Source organism: Branchiostoma lanceolatum, chromosome 3 (assembly GCF_035083965.1).
Source record: "Branchiostoma lanceolatum isolate klBraLanc5 chromosome 3, klBraLanc5.hap2, whole genome shotgun sequence".
In the NCBI taxonomy this organism is placed as follows: Eukaryota; Metazoa; Chordata; class Leptocardii; order Amphioxiformes; family Branchiostomatidae; genus Branchiostoma; species Branchiostoma lanceolatum.
The window spans coordinates 9,032,709-9,044,134 of NC_089724.1; the positions used below are offsets into that span (position 1 = coordinate 9,032,709).

The 11,426-nt window shown below is 39.4% G+C and overlaps 1 protein-coding gene across 10 annotated transcripts in view; it reads right to left on the minus strand.

Annotated features, from left to right (window-relative positions):
* Nucleotides 1–11,391, minus strand: part of LOC136430055 (cytoskeleton-associated protein 5-like) — a 40,495-nt gene extending 29,104 nt beyond the window's left edge. For 9 of the 10 annotated variants that reach the window (XM_066420326.1, XM_066420322.1, XM_066420319.1 and 6 more), the window contains exons 1-9: nt 11,269–11,391; nt 6,999–7,081; nt 6,443–6,536; nt 6,137–6,236; nt 5,631–5,754; nt 5,116–5,195; nt 2,376–2,547; nt 1,741–1,873; nt 994–1,097 (exon numbers count right to left, since the gene is read on the minus strand). In XM_066420326.1, the coding sequence (XP_066276423.1) occupies nt 994–1,097; nt 1,741–1,873; nt 2,376–2,547; nt 5,116–5,195; nt 5,631–5,754; nt 6,137–6,236; nt 6,443–6,536; nt 6,999–7,058 (867 nt within the window). In that variant the 5' untranslated portion in view covers nt 7,059–7,081; nt 11,269–11,391. Of the gene's footprint in view, nt 1–993; nt 1,098–1,740; nt 1,874–2,375; nt 2,548–5,115; nt 5,196–5,630; nt 5,755–6,136; nt 6,237–6,442; nt 6,537–6,998; nt 7,082–8,508; nt 8,584–11,268 lie in introns of those variants that run through there. The other variant, XM_066420318.1, reaches the window with a different exon arrangement.
* Between the last annotated feature and the right edge of the window lie 35 nt (nt 11,392–11,426).

Here is an 11,426-nt window from a genome sequence, read left to right on the forward strand (position 1 = left end):
CCCTTACCGTAAAAGCTGCGGATGTCATCTTTGAGATGTAGGTACCGTTAGCAAAGGTGATCACACCTGGCCATTAATTATGCTAATGAGGACCTCATTTGCATAATGCATGGATAAACTTGTATTTCCCTTTCCGGGACAGCTGCGGATGTCATCTTTAAGATGTAGGTACCATTAGGAAAGGTGAATGCACCTGGCCAAAAATTATGCTAATGAGGACCTCATTTGCATAATTTATGCAGAAACTTGTATTTCCCTTACCTTACAAGCTGCAGATGTCATATTTGAGATGTAGGTAGCTTTAGGAAAGGTGCACACGCCTGGCCATGACATATGCTAATGAGGACCTCACTTGCATAATTTATGCATGATGTTGTATTCTCCTTACTGTAAAAGCTGCGGATGTCATCTTGAACATGTAGGTACATGTAGGAAAGGTGAAAGCACCTGGACATAACTTATGCTCATGAGGACCTCATTTGCATAAATTATGCAGAAACTTGGATTTGCCCAGGAGTTATGTTGGGACAGCCCACTTCTTGCATGAGGAGTATGGGCGAAACATCCTGAATTTGCTCTTAAAGCAAATGACGGCCAGTCTAGTTCCTCATAAGTCATTATACATTATAATTTATATCTTATTTAGAAAGGAGTATCTTGTGTAGTATTCCTATGAATAACCTCCAAGTATTTATTTATCTATTTATCAATCTTTAGGGTAGTCCCTTCAGTTAAGTATCAAGGAAAATACGAAATACTCACTTTCATAAACATAACTTTACCAAATAATTTTTATATTATTAAAACAATTCAAACTCTACAACTGGATAAATTTCGGAGATTTACTTCTGGACGTTTTGAGTGACATCCATCACTCTTCTTCAGCGTCACTAGAATGAAGTTTGTTTATATTTTGTTAACCTGGATGTCTAACCTTCATGAACATAACTTTATCATGTTGTAATATGGAAGGATGAATTTGCCCAGACTGACCATACTCTCTTGGAAGTCCTTAGGAACCTTGGAGAGGATTTCTAGTGGATCTAGGAGTTCATAGGGGTCGATTTCAGCATGGGCCTCGTTGTCATCCTCTTCACCTGCAAAACACAACAGCAAAAACATAAACGATGGACAACAACAAAACTGTACAATAGCACTTGCTCTCGTGAATTTTCATTTGGAGAAAAGACAGTCGTGAACACATCAAGTGTTATACTCAGACAAAGCCTGAATGTTGTCAAATAGAGGTGGTAAAGCCAAATCTTGGGGGGGGGGGGTGGAATCACATCTTCTCATTACATTTTCTTGGTAAATATGCAGGGTTCAAAATATGTTTTTGGGTGAACTGAATATTCTGGAAAGTATGATGCCCCAATTCCCTAAGATGGCGGCTTCTACACAGCTTGGCTCAAGGCCACTCGTAATAATAGACTAAATACAAGTTCATAAGGGATACAAAATGTTTCTTGCTTAATAGGTAATTTGTTTGAGTAATGATTATTCATTGGAAAATTTACATGAGCGAAAGGGGAGAAATTTCTACTCTGGGTCTTCTTGAAATTACAAGCACGGCTCTAATTTTTGTGTGCGCAAACTTGCACATCAAAGTGGTATTTCGAGCCCTGACTGTTCTGCTCTCCCAATGACTATGTTCTTTAACGATTACAAACTACTACATCACTACACATTTTTGACAAGTAAAACATATGATGTAAGGTGAGTCACAAAGATGAAGCCAACCTTCATCCTCCTCCTCCCCCCCATCCTCCTCAGCCTCCATCTTGGCCCTCAGGTCCTGTTGGGAGCGCAGGAACCTAGTCTGGCGAGCAGGCTTCTTAGGCAGCTTCTCCCACTCATCTTCCAACTCCTTCATCTGTTATCACAACAAACAACATTTATTTTTACATCAGTGCGTAGAAAAAATGGACCTGTGATGACACCTAGCAGATTAGCTGGTCATTGCAAGCAGATTCATTGGGTATACAGTTCATGCATGTTGCTTTTTCCTACAATCCATTTTCTCAGCATTTCCAACTACAACAATTTCTGTGAAAAGAACATGGATCATTTTCAAGCCATAAAAATCTATTCGCCAAAAACCATTTACTCAAGCAACTGGATACAATTTTGAAACAGTCAGATGTTTCAGACAGCATCTGCTATCTTTCGTCAGTGACTGGAGAACCAGGTTTTATACGAAAACTCTGAATTGAAATGTTAATGAGGTGAAGACAATTTTGGACGGTTCATGGAAGACTAAGTCAAGACACAGTTGTATCAAGTTGCTTGAGTAACTGTTTTTTTTTGGCATATGATGTCTAACCTTCATCAACATATAAAAATCTATGTTACAATGTGGCACTTTTGGAACGTACCACTACAGGTTTGACCCCCTGCAGAGCGCCGGTGAAGGCGGGACCGATCCATCTGTAGATCTCCAGACTCAGCTGTTTGGCCTCCTCTCGCACAGTCTTGTCCTTGTGCTCCAGAAGTGGGGGGAGGGATTTCACCACAGGCTTGATGGGCAGGATCTTGTTACCAAAGCATCTGGAAGAAACAAGAAAAAGAGTTTTCTTCTTTTTCTCCTTTTTTCATTAGATTAAGAGTTACAGTCAAACCTGCCCAAGGCGACCACCCGGCGGACCGAGCAAAAACGGTCGCGATGGACAGGTGGTCGCCATGAAGAGGATTCCACTCACATCTTTCCAGGGCGAGGTTTTCAAATACAGTACGTAAATGGATGGAAAATTATGTGAATTAAGACAACATGACCCCCACCAGGTTCAATTCTCATTGACAGAAAGATCCTACAAAAATTACATTTTCCGTTATCGTCGTAATAATTGTACACCGCTACATCGTGTGCACATTTTCGTAATAATTTTGACTACAAAACAATGGTTGCCGCGATGATCTCGCAGTACCATCCCGCATTCACACGTTACATTAGATAGTACACACTCACACACACGCACATCATCGAAGTTTTAAGGCCTAAGACAAATCCCTAGAAAACACCTGCTGACCCCAGCCTTTTTTGGGGCGCCGACCGCTGGATAAAAGGGGCAAAAAGTTTTCGATCTGACAACTAAAGATGAAAACGGAACGGTGTGATTTCGTCGCGCCGCGCCGCATCGAAAGGTAAGTCAGTGCAGCAGAACGCACACCGTCCAATAAAGGTTTGTGAGATTCATGGAAATAAAAAGAAAATAAGAATATTAATTAAGGGTTAATGACCCGCCCCAAGGTGTATATGGTGTCATAACGCCTGGCCATGTGCTATAACCACCGAATAAAACCACAGAGTGAGCGAAGCGAACGAGGTGGTTTTATGAGGTGGTTATAGCACATGGCCAGGCGTTATGACACCATATACACCGAGGAAGAGGCGGGTCATTAACGTTATTATCATATAGCTTATCCGAACTGACGCATATAAGAGTAGACAATTTCTGTTTGACGCATAGATCCCTTTTACTATTAAGAATGCATTTCAGAATTCACATTTGTCCTTTTTTAACAGAAAATGATGAAGAATATGTACAACTGTTGCCTGATTTATTTATTTCAACCACACAGGATAGGAGGGTCGGTTTCAAGTCAGTCAGAAAATGTTATCATTGAAGAATCTCCCTGCAACATGACCTCAGGTAACCTGAAAAGAACACAGGTTCTCTGGCCAGCAGGAAATGGAACGCGCGGAACCTTAGATAGAACGTGGTTTCTTTGGCCAACAGCAAATGGAACACGCGGAACCTTTTTGGGAATTTTAAATTTGTTTTCCCTTTTTCATGTATTCTAAGGACATTTTTAGGAATTCTAAGGCAATAAAGATTTTCTAAACAAGGTTAAGAAAAAGATTCATCAAATAGATACCCCCTCTACAAAATGCAACGGTTATAAAGATTTTTAAACAAGGTTAAGAAAAAGATTCATCAAAAAGATACCCCCTCTACAAAATGGAACGGTTGTGTTCTGACATGACGTCAATAAGTGGTGTGTTATGGCGTGATAACAGACCACTTATTGTGGGCAATGGAGGCTTCTGATTGGTCGACGCCATCTACCTATGTGATAATTTTAATTAATAACTAGAGTATTCGTAAATGTTCATACACAAAAGCAACGTGTTTTAGAAAGGTCATCGGTACGCCAAATCCGGGCCGTGCCAAAATCCAAGATGGTGTCGGGACCAAGGAACAACATTTCTCGCCCGACGTTTTGCCCGCCGCGAAGTCATTTTTTGGCGGAATTTAGTAAGACACAGACAGATTTTTGTTGAAAATACAAGAAATAGATAGTAGTTTCTGCGAAATCTGACTTTTTGACGCCATGCACTACGTATTCGTTTTGAAAATTGAGTTTAAACCGAACTGAGTTTGTGGTAAACTATAACTATAAGATTACGATAGGAACAACAACATCACAAACATTTGTCTTTACAATATTTATAGGGGGAACGTTTTATTAGAACACTTCATGGAGGAATCGATGCTATATCATTGCTATTCCATGTATTTTTGTCCTTATTTTTGTCCTTCAAAGTCTTGAAAACATTTCCGTGAAATCCGACAGCAAAATGATCCGATGTCAGCACACGCTTGAAAATTAGGTGGCCGCCATGGGCAGGGATTGTGCTCTGTGCGGTCCCAATTCGTGGTGGTCGCGGTCGCGTTGGACGGGTGGTCGCCTTGGGCAGGCAGCTTAATGCTTGTGCCTATGGGGAAAATTTTCGGGACCGAGAAAAAGCGGTCGCCATGGCCAGGTGGTCGCGTTGAAAAGGTGGTCGCCTAGGCAGGTTTGACTGTAGTTCAGTGTAAGGCCACATGGACCACGTCTGGGCACCGAACTAACGCTCACTGAAGCAGCATCTCTTCTCCCTAAGTTAGAAACATCAAGCTTAGGCAACTGAATAACTGACTCAATAGGCGAAGCAGGGGTTAGGAAGGCTGTTCTGAGGAAACTTCCTACCCTAATGTTGTTACCCAAGGGTTTAAAATAGGACCATTCTAAAGAAAAGGATTCAATGCTACTACAAAAAAAGCTTAAGAAATCTGCAAAGAATGAAACATAAACAAAACTGCCAGCTATGTAAAATTTGATCTCTTCTCTTACCTCAGCCCCTCTGTGAGAACTTGTATGCAGGCTGCAACCACCTTGGGTTGTTTGTTGGAAAAACCCTTCATGATCTCTTCCTGTAGAACAATTCTCACAGTTAACACTCAGTATATACAAGAAAGCTTTACATTTCAGAAAACATCATGATTTCCTTTCCTGGTTCCAGTCCTTTCTTTAGTCACTGACAGAAGATAGCGGATGCTGTCTGAAACATCTGTTTCCAAACTCTATCCAGTTGCTTGAGTAACTATTTTTGGCGGATTTCCTTTAAATTTTCTCCCTGCTGCCTATTTCTGCAACCAATATAGAATAGGGTGCCAAATGGCTACTTCAGAGTGCTAAAGGTTAAGCAACATGATTTTCATTTCACTAAAACAATAGTAAAAGAACTGAGAATTCATTTTTATACTTCTATAGGATAACAGGAAGAAGAATATTGATTATTGCATTGACATCTAAATGCTCAGTGGATTTTTTATTTGTTTTAATACACATAATCTAGCTGTGCCCACCTGGACTATGTCTTGTCTCTCTATCTCTATATACATCATGCAGATTTCCACCCCCTTTTCCTTCGTCTTTGGTCGTGCGTTCAGAACCTTGGTCACGATACCAGGGATGACTTCTCCTGCTGTCCTATAAGCAGACAAACAAAACAACACCACAACATTCAGCTAGGGAAAAATTACTGACAAATATACACAGAATCGCCAAGAAGCATCAATCACAAATTACAAGTAGATCAATTTTCATCTGCATGCATAATTTAATGGCCAGTACTTGCAGACTTGCCACATTGAAAGTAATTCTTATACCTGTGAAATAGACGGACTGATATAATACACTAAATTCACATGTCCTGTCTTTTGCACACACAAAAGCAGTTACATACATATTTATCCGTACTGGTCACTTGTTTTGTAACTAATACTTGTACATACACAAACTGCTAGAAATCTCATTTTTTACAAGACAAAGCAGAAAGAAAGAAGCAGAAGATATCCAACTTTAATCTCACTTTTTTGCATCAGCAGCGTTCTCTACAAAAGCCAGCACAGCTTCCAGGCCTTTTTCCTGGGCGATTGCATTGTTGTCTGTCACAAACTTTTTCATCAAACCTGGAACAAAACAAAACAAATCTCTTGTTAGAAAATGTATGAAAAGGAACAATTAGCTGCATACTTAGCTAATTTTAACCATCTACTTTTACTTAGGGGCACACATGTGCTTAAAAAAAAAGTGGAATGTGACGTTAATGATTACACAATAGTCAATAGATCCCAATACAACAAATGTATCAGTTGACTGAGAGAGGGAATGTCACCTAGATATTTGCCGAACTCTGGAGATTTCTCGTTTGTCTGCTTCTTGAAGAGCTTGGTAGCTTCCTCGTACCCGGCCAGACGTGCTTTCCATACCTGCAGAAAAGGCAGAAAAAATAGCATCACCGAGGTGACAATCAAAATTTACAACCAAGTTTGCCTAAAAAAGGATGAATTACAACAATGCCACATTAAAGTACATATACTAAATATCACTGAGATGAAAATACAAATTTTAAGTACATCGTTGTATCTTTACCTAAAATTAGTAAAAAGGATAAATTACAACTTTGCTACATATACAATAAAAAGGTGACAATAAAAATTAACGGTACATCTTTGCCTAAAAAAGGATATACAATATCACAGAGGTGACAATAAAAAGTTCCAACATATTTGCCTAAAAAAGGATGCTACATATACAATATCACAGAGGTGACAATAAACATTTTCAGTGCATCTTTGCCTAAAAAAAGGATGACTTACAACATTGCTACACTATTTGCATATTCAAATGTTCCCATTGTACTATTTGTAGAGCAAAGATTTCATCCTTACTTTGTGAACACACTTGTCGTCTGTGGGAAGCTTCCTCCATTCACTATCATCGTCTCCCATGATTGCAACTTTTCAGTATACCACTGTGACAGAAGGACAGAACAAGTCAAACATTATGCACAGAAAAACTTAAAAAGTGAAATATTTTAACATTCTAGATTTTCTACACTTACCTGAACCTGAAGCCATATAATATGATGATTATTGATATACTCTGTGGTTTTTACACTTATTTGCATCCACAGACAAAGAAAAACTGAAACATTTTGGATTTTCTACACATTTTTCTGAACTTAAACAATTAGTTAAAGCCATACACCCTACACACATTTGTATTTGCCAGGTAGTCACTGTTGTAATGTTCAAACAAGAATTTACAAGCATTCATTTAGTATTCCCTATGAGCAGGTAATCACACCAGACCTGTTATTGGAAAGTCCCTTGTGATCGTATGCTGTACTTGTAAATTGTGACCGGAATTCATATGAGAGCCTTATGGCCCTTGACAGTGTCATCTGACAAACTGTGTGTCAGAATGAGTATGGGGTGGGGGTCATGATGTCACACACCAGGGCTCGAAATAGTGGGTGCATGTGCACCCAGTGCACCCAAAATTGGAGCTGTGCACCTAATCTTTTACTGTGGGTGCACTGGTGCACCTATATTTTTGTAGCCTATAGGGTTAAGGTACTATTGTACACTAGTATACATCTAATATTCTTGAAATGTAACTATATAAAACAGCATGATAACTTTTTGCTGTACTTTATTTAATGTATTATTTGTTTAAATTTTAAAGTTAGCTATAGAATTACAGATTGAAGTTCTTAAAGAGAGGCAGCAGCATTAAACTTTGTAATTATGTTCTGAAGAACTTTCAACTTTATTTTATCTGGTGCACCCAAAATTCTTTCTGTGCACCAGTGCACCTATTCCCAAAGATGAATTTCGAGCCCTACACACCCTTCTCCTAAGGGACGAAGGGGTCAATTTGGTCTGGCTCAAAACAGAAGAAAATTTGTAAGTTGCAAATGTCAATGGACAAGACAAAACATATTACATGTAAGGACATAGAAATGGGTGAAAACCCACACACCATCCATTTTGCTGAGAACATCTGACACCTCCTGGTAAATTAACTCCTATTTCCCAATTCTCCTCATCCCTATAGAGCACATAATGCACTACCCCACCCAGTGCCAAGCACCATAGACAGGTGCCTTCTCTCTAGAGTATTCCCAATCAAAAACACATGCTGATCCCCAAGAGTGGCTTCCTTCTAATGATTTGTAACATTCCAGTTACAGCATGCAGCAGTCATGAGTTACTAGTAGCTGCTCCATATATGTCATATCATTACTCTCAGATCACGAGTAGCAAAGGATATGGAGCAGTATATGATTCACGTCAAAAATGGCATAATTTTTTGACGCACTAGAATATTCCAAAACGATGGGCAAGGTTTGATCGTCGTAAAATAATAGAACTTGCATTGATAGTATTCCCATACCTGCCCATTTGCTTGGAACCATTGACGGTGCCTAAAACACCTCCATGACCAAAAGCTGTCAAAGCTGACGCAGCCTGAATACGGCATGTATCATGTAAATAAAGGATTGGTCCCTGTGCAGCATACTGTACATGACTACATTATGCTGTCTCACATATATGCAAATCAGGAGGGAGCAAAATACATAATCCTACAATCCTAGTATCAGGACATGGCTAATGTGAGAGTGAAATGACGCAAAATGCGAGTGCTTGGGATGGGGCAAATTTGGCAGTATTTTTCTAAAATACACAAAAAATATCAAACCTCAGTAAACATACAGAAATATCTGGTGAATGTTGAACTTGGTTCAGACTGAGTCACTCTGAACTTTAATTAACCTTCGACGAGTGATGAAGCCGGTCTGACGTGATATGAATGTAGTAAACAGGGCAGCAGCATTTGATGCATCCGATTTAAACGATATATGGATCAGCTAAAAGGGGAAATTTGCCCACTACTACACCTAGTGTATAGTTTGTGGGAATATGTTTCCTAATACTGATAGCTGTAGATTGAAAATTTTAACATTCAATACATAGAAAAGCAATGGCATTCACATACATGTAGTAACAATCAAAATTTCTTTGAATAAAGAAAAACAAGAAATTCTTGGGTAGCATGCCTACATTGCACTAGAGTCCAAGCAGTCTGCCTTCCATCCGTCACCCCAAGGCCCCAACCCCACCCACTCCAGGGAAGGGACCCATAATATAGGCCGCACATTGAGTAACAAAAAGTGATTTGGTTACTAGACTAGTTACCTACAGATGGTGAGTGATACTGTGCTGATGGCTTCCCTGAATGAAGATGAATGGTGTTTATATCACCCCTGTTGTCCACAACAAAGGAGGCTATCACAACCCCATTGGACTTGATTTGCATATGAAAGGATAACCTTTCAGGTTTCACAGGTGGCTTTTGTATGTGCTGTAAAAATATAGAACTAGTATCCATTATCAAATGTATGTGACCTACATGATCTTTAAATTTGTAGGTGCTGGTGGCATGCTACAGTAATACTAATACTGACAGCAACAGTACTATATAACAGCAGTAGGTATGTGCCTGAAATTTGAGTGCATATTGTATATCACAACAATCAAGCGAAACAAAAAGATCAAGGCATTTTTGGTGTCCTGGCAAACTTCAGTTCTGTGTTCTTACAGATATACACAAATGGAATATTCTAAGTATGTAACAACAGCTGCAAAGTGATCTGATACAGTGACCACATCTATAACATTACATGTTACAGTAAACATTACATGCTAAAAGTTGAAACTAAGTTGACCCTTCTACAGAATACTTATGTTATGCAGCATAAATGAATAGACCTTGGTTATAGGCTACTACTAGTACTAGTGTAAAAATTCTCTGCAACTAAAAGCAGTGGATGTCAGTTGTTCAGAAGTATTTGATGGTGGATGACAGCCACTATTCTGGTAATGCAAGTTTATGGCCTGGTCTGACTGGTCATCTTTGGGTCAACCCATGTGGTGAACAAATTGGGCCACTGGGTCAGGGTAAAGGGACACTACTGTACAGAATGACACACACTAGAGGGGAGGTTTGAAATGAAACTTCTCTAAGTCTAACACTAGATAACAGTAATACTTACTAAAACTGTAAAAGTAAACCAGGGTTTGTCCAGTCATCAACATGTAGAATATACACTTCTGACGGTCAGACCTACACTACTACCTCAACATTGGATAGACCAAGTGTTAAATACCGAGAGAGACAATTGACTCGTAACTGAACAAAGTGAAACCCAAGTGACCACGTCTAGCGATATAATAGACGCTAAACAAGGACAACAATAACAACAAAAAGTGTAAGGCACTGTGGCATTGTACTGGTCAAAAATTCTCGTCCAAACCTTGTGTCAGTAAATATCTAAACCTTAACCAATAATGCTGTCTACCAACACGGATAATGTCCACACAAACCTTGTAGATGGAAGCCAACAGTAATCTGATGATGTTACTACACAGATGTGACATAACATTCGATCAGTTTTCCCCCAGGGCTTTGAAATATGTTACAAGCACAAAAGGCAATTGATTATTCTACAACTCTTTGCAAGTTAAATCTATGAGAATTCAGATTGTAAATATGAACAATTCCTAGAACACAGGCTTTTGTGCCTTCCTATAAACTTAATAAAGTATAAGTTAGTATAAGTTTTCATAATAAAAACCTTCTCAACAGCATACACTTACAGCTAGGCAGACTTCAGTTGAATAGTGGCCAGCAGATAGTGTGACATACTCTCAATAGCCTCATGGTTATATCTGAGTCTGCTTTGGTAGGTGTACAGATCGATACAAACTGCGGTTGTACTTTAAAAAGCAAATATAATCATGTTGCTAAACGTTGGATACTATGAGTCAAGCCATAAATTTAGTTGTACGTCAGAGCAAGAAAGGATACAGCCATCACCCTGAATTTTACATTATATCTTCTAGACACAAGAGACCACATGTGATCACCTTAAACGTATCACTATGAGCCCAAAAGGGACATCCACAACAGAAAAACCACCACACCAAAATGTTTTGAATCTCTTGGTACCGTGCCCCCCTCCCCCTCCCTTCAAAACCAACGGTGCGAGCCACTAGCCGGTGGGCCAAAATATTTCCCACCAAACTGCAAACGTACATACACTGACGTTTCTAGACACTTCCATAACAACCTACGAGTACCCGTAAGACTTACCCGTTAATGTCGTTCTAGTTGTGGCTTGGAAAACTATCGAAAATGTCGTCTGAATATCGGCACCACAACAACAGTCTTCGGGCCAGACGTGCGGAACTAACCGACTTTGAAATTTTAAAACTAAGTAGGTCACATGCTAGAATCTGGGCATGCTGATT